At 32.6% G+C, this 16,808-nt stretch overlaps 2 protein-coding genes across 2 annotated transcripts; one reads left to right on the top strand and one right to left on the bottom strand.

Annotated features, from left to right (window-relative positions):
• Nucleotides 1-335: 335 nt before the first annotated feature.
• On the bottom strand, nucleotides 336-1,434 carry LOC111412571. The gene is made up of 2 exons (XM_023043506.1): nucleotides 844-1,434; nucleotides 336-689 (listed from the first exon to the last, which is right to left on the bottom strand). The coding sequence occupies exons 1-2, from the start codon at nucleotides 1,432-1,434 to the stop codon at nucleotides 336-338; spliced, it is 945 nt and encodes a 314-aa protein (XP_022899274.1).
• Nucleotides 1,435-11,586: 10,152 nt separating this feature from the next.
• LOC111411950 (transcription factor bHLH13-like) lies at nucleotides 11,587-14,180 on the top strand. The gene is made up of 2 exons (XM_023042644.1): nucleotides 11,587-11,928; nucleotides 12,103-14,180. Exon 2 carries the CDS (start codon nucleotides 12,133-12,135, stop codon nucleotides 13,912-13,914), a length of 1,782 nt encoding a protein of 593 aa, XP_022898412.1. The 5' UTR covers nucleotides 11,587-11,928; nucleotides 12,103-12,132; the 3' UTR covers nucleotides 13,915-14,180.
• The last annotated feature ends 2,628 nt before the right edge of the window (nucleotides 14,181-16,808 follow it).

Here is a 16,808-nt window from a genome sequence, read left to right as displayed (position 1 = left end):
TGAAAAGGCATAGATCCCTTTACCATATTAGTTAGTTGGTAGATGTCCTCCAATTCTTGGCCATGAACTCCCATCGTATACAAGTTAGACTTGTTCACATTCATCCTTAAACCCATCATGCCTCCAAATTTGGATAAGCACTCCATCAAGATACCAACCGAAGTGACATCTCCTCTAGCATAAAGCATCAAATCACCGGCAAATGCTAAGTGAGTTATCTTCAAAGGGCTGTATTTAGAATGATAATTAAACTCACTATTCTTTGTTGTTACCTTTAGCATTCTAGAGAAATACTCAAGACAAATAACAAACAAAAATGGTGATGGAGGGTGACCTTAACAAAGCGCCCTCCTTCCCTTTATGAATCCAAGAAGGCTTCCATTAATCGCTATGGAGTAAGTAGCCGTAGTTATGCATTTCATCACCCATCCAATGAATTTGGTTGGGAATTCGAGCCCTTTAAACACCCTTTTCATGAAATTCCAATCAACCAAGTGATATGCCATCCTAAGATCAATTTTAAGAAGGCATCTAGGAGCAACTCTCTTTCGATTGTATTGCATAAGAAGCTCTTGAGCAAGGTGGATGTTTTCCATTATACTTCTTCCTTTCATAAATGCAGCTTGTGCTTCATCAATAATAGTATCAAGAGTATGGCCCAAACGAGAAGCAAGGACATTGGTAATAACCTTTTAAATCACATTACAACATGCAAAAGGCCTATAGTCTCCCATGGTGGTCAGATGATTAGCCTTAGGCACCAAAGCAATGATCACATGTTTAATTTGTTAAGCAATGGGCTAGAGTTAAAGAATTCTTTGACCGCTTCCACAAATTCTCCACCAATAATACTCCAAGATTTTTTGAAGAAGCAAGATGAATAATCATCCAATCCTGGATATTTATCATTCCAATAGAGAATAATGCATCTTTGATCTCTTGTTCGAAGACGTCCCAAATTAGTGCCAAGCTTTGCTCTTCCGATAACATAGAACCACTCCTCCATATGTCAATGTCAATCGGTTCTCTCGGGCTATTTTTCCCCAGTGAGTCCTTGTACAATTGTAAGAATTCATCGACCATTGAAGAAGTAAATGCTTCGTCATCTTTACGTACCATAGCAATAGATTTCTTTTTGGCATTCCTCTTTACCATCGAATGAAAGAATTTGGTGCATTTATCACTATTCTTTAGGTACTCACATTTAGCCTTTTTGTAATAAAAACTCCTTTCTGCTTCACATAGATCCATAGCTTTTCTCCTCATGCACGCCACACTTCTTTGGAAATCAACATTAAGGAGATCATCATGTAATGCCACTTGCGCCTCTTTCAAAGCCAAGGTAGCCATTTCGGTCCTTTTTGATATGTGGGCAAAATGTTTCTTTTCTATAGCTATGGGGGTTGTGGAGCTACCAAAAGACTGACTCTCCATTACAAAAGTTATCTTTTGCTAGGGGATATCCTTCTTTAATATTTAGGACCTTATAAATAGGAACTTGCTCTGATTCTAATTTGTTTCAACATAATGGCATAGTAAACTTTTAAGGGATATATCATTGTCACATTTAAATGTTTTTTGTCCCTGAAGGTACGAATGTCACATGTGCTGCCCTACACGAGATATTAGTGAACTTCTTTTGGTGTAATGCAAATTACAGACTCAGCCTTTTTCTTTCTTTCGTCCCCTGTATCAACTGTCCTTGAATTTTACTGCACCTTCTGTTCATTCTCACTTTCAATAGAAATTCATGCTAATATTGATTTTCAACTTAAAAGGATATTTGTTCTATATGGTTCAATTTTACCGTAATAAATATTTTATAAAGAAATTCTACGATATGTGAGTTAAATACATGAAATTGAAATGAAACAAACGAAATTAGGACTGCTTTAAGTGTACTGCCAATACAAAGATTACTAAGAGGCCGCATTCAAGAAAGGAACAAAATGTAACACGTTATGTTGTATGTTCAGAAAAATATCTTTCAAATTAAAACTATCGCAAGTGTATAGTTTGCTAACAAGTAATGCAATGGATTTGAGTCCAAGTATTGTCCTATAGAGATTGATTTAGTTTGATATTAATTATCATGATCTTACTGAAATAATTGATGTGTTTGTTTGTGATGAAATTATAACCAAGATGATCTACTTATGTAATTATGAGCAAATTAACCAAGCTAAATGCAAATTGTGTTGAACATAAGTTATTATGTTATAATGTATGACAAGTGCACTAGAATTGCGATTTCTTGTGCCATAATCCGTTTTATCTTTAGTTCTACACTTTGATGACATGGTTAAATTTTGAAGAATCAATGTTCCTATTTTATTCAACAATCTCTCTCCAGTAATATTAAATATGCTCTCATATATAACCCGATTATATTTCTATGATGGATGCAAACATGCAAATTGCATAAATTTTTTAACACTTAAAGATTCACATAGAGCATAACGGTAAATTTTTATTCCCTATCGAAACCAATGACAAATTACCCATGTCGAGCCTATTTTTCTACTTTCGAATGCATAAAATAAGCCACAAATTCATACAACTACCATGCACAATAATTGTATAGAAAAGATAATCATGTAAATCATTGAAAATTCAAAAATGTGTTTTCAATGTCAAATATATAAAACTAAATATTGAAAATTCATATTACAAGGTTCATCGTTCTCTTAGTACAAAAAAATCTAACCTAACGTGTTGTGAAGAAGAAAGTTAAAGATATAAAAGCTATTCATCACGTGAAAATTCTTGAATTCAAACTTGATGTGTTCTTTGCTTCCTTTTGCAATTAATTCTTCCCCTTAATTATATTTTGAAAGTTGGTATTTATAATCTCTCTAAAGATTCCCAAAAATGTCTCTAAAAATCATGCATATCATAGCCCAACAGAAGTTTCATTGTTGGAATTAAATTCTGAATGAAACAAAATTTTCTAGTCCACTTGGCTTGGGTGGGCTCCTAGTAGGAAATGGAGTTGCCGCCTAAGCATACTAGGCAGCCCTTGTAATTGAAGTTAAGTACCAAGCGGCTGCCCAACCTATATAACTGGGCATCCGCCCAGTTATAAAAACTTCTAGAAATTTTCTTTTAGCCATTTTCTTCATTCTTTTTTTCATCTTGATCCTCCATGTTAAATTACTTTGATTTTGGTCCATCAACTTTTATTCAAATGCATATTTGTCCACAAACTTTCATCCATTGGCCAATTGATCTGTCTTTTTTCCAGTTGTTTAGAAACGAGTCCAAAAACTGAAACAAAATAAGATTAAACTTCTTTTTTTCAATTGTTTAGAAACGAGCCCAAAAACTGAAACAAAATAAGATTAATCTAAGTTAAGTATTCTCTCTTTCCTTTTGGGTGAGTATGGATTAAACGTGTTTTCGGTCACACAATACTTAGAAAAGATGTATCCAAGTCGGATGATTCAATTAAATCACTCAACTTTAACTTACTTACAAATCAAGTTACCTATTTTCAATTAGGGGCCATCAATGTTAAGTTATTGAGCCTAATTATTGTCACTTCACAGAGCTAGCATAAGGATCGACCTTCATGGTGATGTCGTCGTGGGACTTGGAAGGGGGCGGAACCCTCAAACCAAACGGTTTAAGAATTTGTGTTCTTGAGATTTCGATTTTACCCTAATATGTTTTATAAATAGTCAGCCATGATTAGACTTTTAAATTATCATCATAAAAGAGAGAAATGAAATGTTAGAGAAAATAGGTGTGCTATTTTCTCCTGTAAATTTCTTTTTATCATAATAAATTACTAGAGCGACGAAAGAAGACGTAGTTTCACATTGAGGCGAATTTTTATACATTGTCCGTGTCTTTAATTCTTTATGCTATTTAATTGCTCTCGATAGAATAGAATTAGAGTTTCTAGTTTCAGTGAACTTCAGTTTGTTTGCAAATAAGGTCATTCTATAAATTGTTGCGTAAATCTAACTAATGTTAACTAATGTATGGTTACCACATACGCTCAAGTCACACAACAATACACATCAACTATCCTAAAATATTTTCTTAAAACAATACTTATAAATTCAAAGAACATTTTGTAATATCACATAATTTTACATTCCAAATTTAAATTGACAGTAATAAATAAAGTGACTAGATCTGCAAATAGATCGAAGTTAGGTAAGTTATTTGTATCAAATTGAAGATCAGTGACTAAATATGGAAGAAAATTGAAGTTGAGTTATTTGTTTGTACCAAATTAAAGACAAGTGATATATATGCACTTTTGTTCGAAGTTGGATAATCTGGTACATTTAATCAACGTGCGTATGAACAAGAGGATATGCATGTACTTGGCCCCATAGTCAATAATGATGTCAGTAGAAGCACGTTTGTTGTACGATGATTTTTATAATAAGTTTGACAACATCCTGCGCGATAAGTTATCATTGAACAGTTTGAAAAATACTTTTATCTTTCTCACCAACACTTTTTTGATACCTACACCATTATCAAGCATGTTGTACAAATGGCTTATTCCCGAAGCAATTGTCCTCGATCTTGTGCCAAAAATAAAAAAGAAAAAAAGAAAAATCCTACAAAACATTAAACACGTTAAAAATTTAGGTAGTAGATTTTTTTAGAAGAGATTTTGTAAAAAGTAATTTTTTTTTTAGAATATATGTGATTAAAAAGTAGAAATTTATGGATCCACGTGCATAATTATTTTGCTGAGAGAATGCGTAATTGAAAATAATCATAAAGAATTTGTACAAACATACTTTTTCCATTACCAAAATAAAAACAAATATAGAAGCCAATAATAGTGACCTTACTACAAACTCTCATGCGTGTATATAAAGATTTCTTTTATGATATCTACATAGTTAATACACGTTATGAAATTGTTGTTATCGATTATAAAGTCGTAACATTTCTATCACTAAACGACAATTCTTGAAATGATATATACACTTGATATGGTTACTGAGTATTGAGGTTTCGTATTAAAATATAATATGCCTCATCGTTAATTTTTAAGGAAAAAATTTACTCTTCTTTCAATCTCAATTTCAACTTAATAGACGACAATAGCAAGTTTAGGAAATAAAGGAGCACGAAGAATGATATGTGTGAGTAATTTTTACCTTATTAATAGATAAATCAAATTACTTCGATATCTTTACAGTCAGACTTAAATTCAAGACAAATATTTCAATTTTAATTGATATCAAAGTTTAGGAGAAGCCTAAACCTTACTAAATTACTACTAAAATTATATGATTTTTTTTTAATATTGATATATAAATCTAATTACTTCGATATTTTTACAATCAGACTCGAATTTAAGACAAATATTTTTAGTTTTAATTAATATAAAAGTTTAGGACCAACTTATAGACATACTCCCAAAATTTTATGAATTTTTTTTTTAATAAAAAATCTCACTTGACTTTACACAGTATTTTAGAATTTCAAAACACTTCAAACGAATTTTTAAAATTTTCCCGATTTGAATGGTATTTTCGTAAGTTGCACAACTTCTTTTAAGGTACATCAACCCATGTCTACAAGAAACGAATGGCCCAAAATTGTTTTGGGTACTCTCCATTTTTGTGGGGACCGACCTTTTAAAAAGACCCACACTGCTTTTGGTATAAATTAGATTCTGTTTTACTACCATTATTATAAAACTCTTTTTTTTAAATATTCATTTTCAATAAAACATTCACACAATAAAATATTCAGTACATAAACCTAAATTTTTCCCCTACTTTCTAATTACATATTATCCAAAAAATCATTATTCGAAACTTTGTTTCCCCATAACAATAGTTGTCAAATAGGGACTATATCAATGGTTTCAAGAATTCCACTCATTTGGACCGTTAGGTCGGCCTTAAAATTTTGGAGGCGTTGGACAAACTATTTTATAAAGGGGTCCTTTGATAAAGTTGAAAATAAAATTTTATATAATGATTGTAAATAATTTCTTATACTAAACAAATACATTCAAAATTTTAAACTTTCAAAAGTTCTCTTTAAATTTATTCTTCTAGCTTTCTTCAACAATTAAATTACTACAAACAATCAATTTTAACGTACGTTTTTAAATAAACAACATCTCCAATCATCTCTTGTGACATTATTAATAGAAGACAAGATTTTCTAAACTTCAACTTTGAGAAACTTCTACATGCAGAGGCAACTTCAATGATATTCAGCCCCCCGGGGCACATCCAAGTTGGCAAAGGAAGGACAGTGCGGGGCTCGCAACCCCAGCGTGGGGAGTTCGATTCCTGGTTGGAGCAGCTGAGTGTTGTAATAATCAGAGGAAGGGTTGGAGCAGCTTGGTGATGTAATAACCATGGAGGAGGCTCCCTTGGGGTCAGGAGTATAAAGGCTGTTCGAACCCTGGTCAACTTGGGCACATCCCGCGATTTACCTCCCTGAGCTGCTGAGGGGCCGGAAGTTCAGGGACGAGGATATAGTCTGGCGTAAGCTGAGACACCTCGTTAAAAAAAAAAAAAAAAAAAAAAAAAAAAAAAAAAAAAAAAGCTTCAATGATATTCTACAAGCGATTCACAAATTTGGAATATGACAATTCATCATCTTTAAATAATCTAACACTGTGATTGCCTTTTTGGTCTCTTTAGGTAAACATTTCACAACTTTTAGCTCAGAAAATAACTTTTGTACATCCATATCAAAATTCATGTCCAGCTTCAAAAATCATTCAACATATCACATCTTCTTGATAATGTAATTAAAATCTAATAGAAATCCAAAAGCATCTTCATATTTTTTAAGTTGTTCAAACCTATACTAAAATGAAGAAAGAGCTTCATCAACCATGTATTAAAAGTAATCAACTCTTTAAAATTCTTCAGCTAAATACATTATCTCATCATTGACTTTTTCGTCAACATATTTCTTTTGTTAATATTATGATTTTTATTAAGTTCTTATTTGTCACCCTTTAAAACAAAACTCTTTAATTCTCGTACTTCTTTTGGGTTCAATTGGAACAGAGTTTGACTCTTCTCCTTTTACAAAGCTCCATTGTTGAAGTACCAGTTGACTAAAAAGGGAAGGTAAATTTCTTCGGGGTGAAAGTAAGAGAAATAGGGAGATATTAGATTAAGAAATGACACTGCAAAAAGTGATATTTTTATGGATACGGGAGTTGGGTTTTCTATAGTGGCAACGGAGAGTTTTGTTCCGAAGATTCAAGTGTGTTCTTGTTGCTGCAGTGGATTTGGGCGGTGGTTTTGGATTGGATGGTTAAGAAGGAAATGAATAGTTTTTCTTCCTTTTATTATTATTATTATTATTTTATTTTAATTGTTTTATATGATTAAATAGTAAGGTTACCATTTTACGCTTTTAAATTGGTCAAAATTGGTCAAAATTCAATTTTATTGATCAACTAATAGTTAAATGGATTATTTCCATCTATTTGAACCCCAAATGCATATTTTTTTTAAATATTTGAAATTGTGAATGGCATAAAGTAAAAGTTAGATAAAGTTTACAAAAAAAATGAAAGATTAGAGATCGTTGTTGCAATTTTTCCTAAAAATATGACTCCATACGGCATGTAAAAAGCCTTAGAATTCTGCCCCCCAGGGCACATCCAAGTTGGCGGAACAATCACATTGGGGGGTTCTGGAACCAAGCGTGAGGAGTTCGATTCCTGGTTGGAGCAGCTGAGTGTTGTAATAACCAGAGGAAGGGTTGGAGCAGCTTGGTGATGTAATAACCATGGAGGAGGCTCCCTTTGGGGAATGAGTAAAAGCCATGTGGGAATCTGAGAACCAACAAGGGCACAACCTGCGATTTACCTCCTTGAGCAGCTGAGGGGCCGGAGGTTCAGGGACGAAGATATAGTCTGGCGCAAGCTAGGACACCTCGTTTAAAAAAAAAAAAAAAAAAAAGCCTTAGAATTCACTACTGTACTATTTTATGTACACATTGATGCGACCTTGAGTAATCCTAAAGTAAACACTCTTAAAGAAAGTGGAAGCACGCGTTCTAACTTTTCCTTGAAGGAATGGACTTCAAAAAATTAGTTTGTGCTACACTATAAAAGGATTGAGTCCGCATTTAAAAAAATAAAAAGAAAATTGGGCCTTAAATTTTTGGGGCCATATGCCCCCTAAGACAAGGGCCGGTGCTGTTTGGATCAAATGAATAGTTTTGTATATGTTACGTCTTGTCACACATGGCCAATCCACTATAGCCCTTGGCCCACCTAAATCAAAACACGTGATATGGTGGCCGAAGCCCTTAATGTTATAAATACCCCCCATGTTAGCATTGTAAGGTTAATGCAATTTTGAATACAAAACTCAATACTAGAGCAAATATAAACAACACATTGCATGTAACTTTCTTGTTATATAGTCAAGTTTACATACATATTCATCCATCATGATTGATAATTATTGAACAATCCTTTTACAAATGTCTTGCCGAATTTCGCATGTCATCGTCCTGCGCCTTTGAGCATCTTCCACACCTTCTATCAGATCGTTTCGGACCGCTCACACGTCTTAGCGTGTCGGACTAGGCTTACTGTGCGGGTGGATCCAGTACCTATATTTGAATTTATCACTATATTTGCATAAAAAAAGAAAAATAAACACAACTATATTTTTTATTATTAGAAACAGTATACACGAAGAGGAAATTTTATATTTTCTATCATCCACGTGGAAATGAGTGCATTTCATGCCCTACAAGCCCGTGAACCTTGTGAATTACAAGGCTCAGTTTGTACAATTCAGGACTTTAAAAGTACAATTCACAAGAAAATACAAGGCTCAGTTTGGTTCAATATTAAATAAATTCACCTAACAAGGACTCGGTCAAGGGCGAGTCATGCAACAATTATATTACTTTTTTCAGACAAATTATGAATTATTATTAATATAATTATATAGCCATGTATGTCATACAGTATTTATACGTTTAAGTGACTACCTTCGATAGAATAATTTTGATAAATCCATTCCACCATATGAAAGAACAACAAGAAATAGAGTCAAAAATCATTTGAATTTTCTTGTCTCCACAATAAGATTATTATCTTATCTTCCTCATTATTATTATTATTATTTTATTTTATTTTATTTTTTTTCCGATGGGCTTGGTTGTCAAGCACGACCTTTTGACTTAGTTTCCTTGTTGAGTCAATAATTGCAAGGTAAGTTGTATGTTTTGCTAACCCTTAAAAATCATAAAATAGTTCTTTTAGAAAGTAGCTTCTAAGTTAAATTATGAAGGTTTTAAGTAATATTCTTATTTACAAATTGTTTTTGGATTTTTGTTTTATAAAAGTTACATTATATTTTAGAAATAAGTAAAAGTGCTACTACTATTTAAAAAGTGAGCACTTCTGAGTAAACTTTAAAAAAGCGCATTAAAACATATTCAGTGGTAGTGTAAAATTGAATATAAATTAATATTTTTAAAATTACTTTTGTATTTTTATTTACATTCTGTCGATAAGATCTAAATCCATTTTTTGTCTCTTGTAAATGTAAAAAAAGATGAAAATTTGTATATATTTTTAAATTTTCTGTCGGAATATGCAATTTTATTTCATTTACATCTTTCCATTAGAAAGATTTTCAACCACTTTGAAATTTAAATATCTATTTTACACCACCATTAAAAATATTCTTCGCACACTTATTAGTTAGCTTGTGTTTGATACCCATTTTTATAAAAAAATATATAAATTTTGAAATAGTAGATTGATAGGAATATGTGGATAAAAAAATAAGGAATTTTTTTATTTACGTGTAATATTATTTTAATAAAGAATACATTTAAAAGTGGAGGAAAAAATATATTTTGATAAGAATGAGAATCAAACGAGGCGTTATTAAAACTGATAAAGTCCAATCAGGCAATGTCCATCACGTGAGCAGCAGGCATTGATTGTGATGCAGGTGCGCTTCATGTGATTACCTTCCCGCTGCTACTACTTTTGACTAATTGGTACAATCCAAAATTAATGGTTAGATTGTGTTGGAACGTGTGAATAGAAAAAGTAGACTAAATTACACGTGCCTAACAGTGCACGTGATGACAACCGAGCTACATCGTGGATTCGTGGCTCATTCTTCTCCTATTACACATTAAAAACTTATTCAAATTTTAAAATTGATTGAAAAATATTATTTATTTTATACTTATAAGTAAACTTACCTGTGAAGTAATAATTATAGAATAAAATTGTTTGCACGGATGAAAACTACAAAAAAAAATATTACAAATAACGAGATGGAAACATTGCAATGATCGATTTAAATTTGTTTCGTGTCCAACATCCAATGAATGCTCATTAATTAACAATGTGTCACGAAAATTGTTAAACATTTTTGTAGTGGTAACATTTCTCGTAATTATATTGGTTAAGGAGAAAATCTCTATTGGATTAGATATCGAAAATTTATCAACATATAAAAGTTCTTAACATAATTGATCTTTTAAAATGAAACTGTAAGCCTTAATATAATATAAAAGTTTATTAATCTCAAACGAGCAATTCAACCCGATTAAGACTTAAACGAGTACACAAATTTGAGATTATTTTGCTCAAACAAATCACCATGTTGTGAAAAATATATTTTGATCACAAAATATCGAAATATAGATCAATACATAAAAAATTATGTCACTTCCCTTAACTGTTTCTAAAATCTCGAAATATAGATCAACAAATAAAAATTTATGTCACGTCTCTTAACTATTTACTTTTTAAAGTACAACCTCAAATCTTAATAATATTTTTAGAATTATGCTACATGTACACTAAATTTTACATTATTCTTTATATTATGGAAAAATATACTTTCTCATCGATACATTTTTTGAAAACAATGGAGTGTCAATAACAATATAAAATTTTTAATGTAATTATTGATCTTGTTAATAAATAATTTTTTGGGTTGCAAGTGGGACCCATTTTTTATCCCAAAAGTATCTATCATGTGAAAGGTTTTTAGGTTAATTGTTGAGCCCACACAATTAATAACACTGGAATCTTGAAATTTCTATTTTACTCAAGAAAGACCCCATGTTGTCCCAATTGAAGCTGGTCTTTACTTTCACCGACTTCTCGTACCCTGGATTATCAAACCTAGAATTTCCATTTAACTTCATTATTTAATAAAGAAAATAGCTATGAATTTGTTCATGTTACTCTTATAGTTGGGACCCTAACATGTTTTTCTGGAAATGATTTCCACGTGATAAATAGCTGAGAATTTTCTTCTTATTTTTCATTCCTCAAATTTATAAAATATCACTATAGTTTTTACATATTCTTAAATATTTGTTTATATGTTGATATTTACATCTTATTCAACTGAAATTGTTTGAACTCATATAGAATCGTTTGACCAAGATGCGATCCTTTTAATTTGATATTGAGATTCAATTGCTCGAGAGGGGAAAAAAGTAATTTTTAAGAAGATCATTTTAGATATTTTATACAATAAAAATATTTTTTAAAATAATAATTGAAAATTTTGTATTCTCCTAATTTACATGTTCTTCAAATTTCCTATTTTTCATCCTACAGTATAGGGATAATGGGGGTGTAATTTCTAATACAAATCTTAAGAAAAATACCACCAAAAAAAAGAAAGAAAAGAAATTAGATTAAACTTTTGTTTCCTTCAACCTAACCAAGATTACTTTTTGAAACCCTTTAAATCAGTAATCAAACTTTTCATACATGCAAGATTTTGAGAAGCATAAATCCACACACATGGCTCAACCCTTCACTCTGTTTTCTTTTCGTTCTTGAAACAGAAAGAAAAGTGGACAAGAAAAAAGAAGCTTGTATTCGTTGAAAAATGAAAACATTTTGAATAGAAATTATTGTATCTTTCCCGAAAAAATTCCTGACTCCTTGACGTCAAATAGGTGTGTATTTTCTTCTTGATGTACTTCTTTTCTGGGTCATGCATGTGTGTTCAGATTTGAATCCTATGAGATTTGAAACTGGAGGTGTAAGACTGGGATATAGAAATCATATTTGCATGTATATGATTTGAATAATTTTGGATTTTACCTTCTTTTTAATATTTGAAACTGTAGATTCTTTGTTAGTGGGTGGGGTGGTAAAAGATGAAACTAGAGGCGGGTGTTGTGTGGAATGATGAGGATAAAACCATGGCGGCGATGGTTTTAGGAATTAAGGCTATTGATTACTTGATTTCCAGTTCTGTTCCGGCTGAATGTTCATTAATAGCAATGGGAAATGATGAGAATTTGCACGATAAGCTTTCACATCTCGTGGAAACCCCAAACACAGCCAATTTTAGTTGGAATTACGCCATTTTCTGGCAACTTTCGCGGTCCAAGTCCAGCGGTGATTTGGTCCTTGGATGGGGGGACGGGTGCTGCCGGGAGCCTTACGAAGGGGAGGCGTCTGAAGGTAGTAGAATTCGAAATACGAGACCCGAAGACGAGACGCAACAGAGGATGAGGAAGAGGGTGCTTCAGAAATTGCATACGCTTTTTGGGGGAACAGACGAGGATAGTTATGCTTTTGGATTAGATAAGGTTACTGATACTGAGATGTTCTTCCTAGCCTCGATGTACTTCTCCTTCCCTAAGGGAGAAGGTGGTCCCGGAAAGTGTTTTGAATCCGGGAAGCATGTTTGGTTACCTGATGCATTGAATTCATCTCAGGATTATTGTGTTAGATCATTCCTTTCGAGGTCAGCTCACATGCAAACGATTGTCTTGATTCCGACCGATGTTGGAGTTGTGGAGTTGGGATCAGTTAGATCCATCCCGGAGAACTTGCATCTCTTGAAAGTGACAGGATCTTCCTTTTCATCATTTTCCGCACTCAACAGGGCCGAGCAAATTGAGAGCTCGATGGTTCCGACAGATGAAAGGGATGAAAATGGTCCTAATTCTGAATTGGTAATTGGCAACTGGCCAAAAGTAATTCCCAAGATTTTTGGGCAGGATTTGAATTCAAATGGTGCTGGTTACAGGGAAAAATTAGAGGTTCAGAAAGTGGAGGACAGACCTTGTTACAAGTATGCAAATGGAACCAGGTTCCAGTTCGCACAGGATGGGGTTCACGGGGCAACATGGATGCAAAACAGTAATGTAAAACCAGGAAACTCAACAGAACCTTCCACTCTTCAGAACACAGCCAAAAATCTACACCAGATGGTCAATGAGACAAGGGAAGAATTTCAGCTTAACAATTTTCAGAATCGGAAGCCGGGAAAAATGCAAATTGATTTTACCGGAGTGACCTCAAGGTCTATAATTTCGAGACCACACAAGGCTGAGTCTGAGCATTCAGATGTTGAAGTTTCTTACAAAGATGACCGTACAAGACTTTCTGATGAGAAGAGGCCTCGAAAGCGTGGACGCAAGCCAGCCAATGGAAGAGAAGCACCTCTCAATCATGTAGAGGCAGAGAGGCAACGGAGAGAGAAGCTAAACCGTCAGTTCTGTGCACTACGAGCAGTTGTTCCGAATATTTCCAAGATGGACAAAGCCTCACTCTTGGGGGATGCAATCAGTTACATAACCCAACTTCAAAAGAAGTTGAAGGACATGGAGTCTGACGCAGGGAGACATGAAAGCATTTCGAGAAATGCATCAACTTCGGTATCGCAATCAAATTCAGAATTACAAAACCGAGTTCTCAAAATCGATGTCCAATCTGTCCATGACCAAGTCATTGTTAGGCTACTCTGTCCACTGGATGCACATCCTATATCAGGGGTCATCCAAGCATTCCAAGATGCACAAGTAACTGTTCTAGAGTCGAAGATTGCCACGGGAACCGATAAAGTGTTTCACACATTTGTTGTGAAGTCTCAAGGATCCGAGCAGCTAACTGAGGAAAAGTTGATACAAGTACTTTCTCGTCAGTGACTCCTATATCATCAATTGGTTGATAATCTCACAGTATTATTGCATTTGACATAGTTATTAGGCCCAATGCATAGTGAAAAATATGAAAAGCTTCAGAGAGTTTGATATACATCAGTTGATGCTAGGATTAGGAAATGTACTATCTTTCACCGTGTAGAATATCAATTTTCTGTTTGTTTATAGCATACATGATCTGTCATAAGGATGTTTATATGCAAGTTACATTAAATTTGTAAGTTTAACTGGTTTTGCCAGTGTTATTATTTTGAAATTTGTTAATTTTGTTTTAGTTTGTCTTGTTCAATACCTTCATTGTAAGATGATTTTAATTTCCAATTACCCGTGCACATCAATCGAACATTGTTGATGATGATCATTGCAAGTTGATGTTCTTCATCTAAACTTGCCACAAACTAAATCCTAGGCTAGGGTCAAGACCTAGCTCAAGTGCTAAGAACGAAGCCTTATCAGGTTGACGACTTGGGTTCGAGCCTTCATTTAGGGGGGTTAAATCCATTGATGCCCTTAAAGATTAAAAAAACCATTTCCTCAACCCTCTCCCTCCTTTGGAGTACTCGTAGTGTAGTGTTGCTCTCATAATCTTCTAAAATACATTTCGGCTATCTTCTTCTTACCGATAAAACTTTCTAGTTAGATGAATTTTCTAGGAGGATTGATAATGTTAATAGCTCATTACTTCAAAGGTCAAGTAAACAGTTTAAATGTGTAAATGATGTTTAAAATCTTTTTTTTTTTGTGTGCAAATGTTAGGTAATTTCAAGAAAGATGGTTTTGGTTCTGTTTCACATGACTTTGAATTGGATTTATTAAAGATGACAGGTACATTTGAACAAACGTATACTGAGAAGGCAAAGAGACAAACAATTCAAAAACGTGTTGAATGTGGACAATATCGACAATTCATTAGTCATTTCATGTACAGTGTCATTTCCTAATTTTGAACGTCGTCTAGGAACTTGGAATAGCGTTCTGAGATGTTTGCCTATTAGATGATGTCAAGGACAAACAAGACGTCGAGTAAGATGAAATTTATAAATTTCTATTGAACTCACATTATAAGAGATGTTCTATGCCACACGAGATCCAATTTAGAAGATTAAGCGGATCAAATACTCAATCAAGTACAAAATTTGATGTAAATTAGACATTACGTTGAAGCTGAGAGTAAGGTAGGACTAAAATGAATTTTTTAGCTGAATTTGAGCATGATATTTTTTTTAATAATTCACTTTAAAATTGGGTTGGGGCAGGCTCTATCCGTCCCTATTTGACAACCATTAAAATGATGATTTTTTTTTTCTTTGGGAGAATTTATGGTTAAAAAAGTAGAAAATTTTAGATTTATGTACAAAATATTTTATTGTGAAAATGTATGATTGAAAATAAATTTGATAAAAAATGAAAGTTTTGTTTTAATGGTTGTCGAACAAGGACTTATGACCCTTCCTATGTGTGGTTAATTTGAGATTTTTGTTATGGAACGCGTATTGAGTTGTGGTCCATCGTTGATGACACATGATATTGGCTTTTCGATTTCGAGATGAAAACAATTGATCTTGATCGTTTCTATGGGACCGTGGTCCAACAATGTTAAAAACTTGCTTATGTTGCCAAGCATGGTTAAAAACAAAGAAAATATTAAAATTGTTTTGGTGTATCGTTTATGTTTAACTTTGAATAATGCTATGCAACTTCACTAGAGTTATAATCCCATTTTAAGTTGCGTTAATTTAATAACCTATCATTTAGCATCACATTAACGTCACCTAAATTGGAATTGTAACCCCAATAAAATTAAATAACATTACTGTTAAACTTTGGTACGATTAAGAAAAAATAGTGAAACTTGAGAAAGCGTGCGGACTATGTGTATTGTTTTCAAGTTATTAGGCTTGAATGGAAATGTTCTTTTGTTTGCCAAGTGATTACAACAATTCTTGATGTAACATACCATATTTAGGTAATAGTCACACTTGCACGCCATATCTTTGTTGAATTTGATAAGCTTGAATAAAGTTTCAACTAAAACGGGCAACCAAATTAGAGAAGGAAAGTCTATTTTGCTGTTGCTTTTAACTTATTTCTTGCTAATAATCTCATCATAAGCTTCCTCATAACTTATTGAATAAAGTCATTTGTCCAGAGCTCAAAATGGGAGAGTAAAGAGACGGACTGATATGTCTCATCTAAATTTTTCAAATTGTTCAATCGTACGTCGACACATATCCTATCTGAATTTGAGTTTGAATGTGCAATATGATTATAACTTATTTCTGGCTTGATATACACAAGGGCTGTTAAATCATGTGGTGTATTATAAGGAACTAGTTTTACATTTTACTTGCACGGACCAATTTAAATGAAAATGAGAAGATTCCATTAGTTAGAAAGTGACATGCACGTGCCACGTTATTTCAATTCTAAACATTGACTGCAAGAATTTGAAGGACCACATCCCCGAAAATTTATTTTGTAAATCAATGTCACGTTTTATTGAATTATTCATTTATCTATTTAAGATATTAGATTTTGGGACTTCATCTTAAAATTTAATATTTTCATGAGTATTTTAAATTCTTATATATTAGTTATTTATTTTATCTGTCTTAATACATATAATTTAATTACCTTATATAGAAGTTAAATAATTAAAAGAAAATAAATTTAGTAATTTATATATTATTCTCGAGGGATTGCCTAAGTATAGACTACAAAATTTATGTTTTACGAAAGACACATCACGATATTTAGAAGATAAGACTTAAAAAGTTGGATCATTTCATTGAATAGTTGAAAATTTTAAATTATTAAGTAAAAACTATTTACTTACTTAATTAATTAATTAATATATATATATATATATATATATATAT

The sequence above is a fragment of the Olea europaea genome, chromosome 16 (genome assembly GCF_002742605.1).
Source record: "Olea europaea var. sylvestris chromosome 16, O_europaea_v1, whole genome shotgun sequence".
In the NCBI taxonomy this organism is placed as follows: domain Eukaryota; kingdom Viridiplantae; phylum Streptophyta; class Magnoliopsida; order Lamiales; family Oleaceae; genus Olea; species Olea europaea.
Note: the sequence above shows the minus strand (reverse complement) of the source record. Positions and strands in the feature narration are given on the sequence as shown.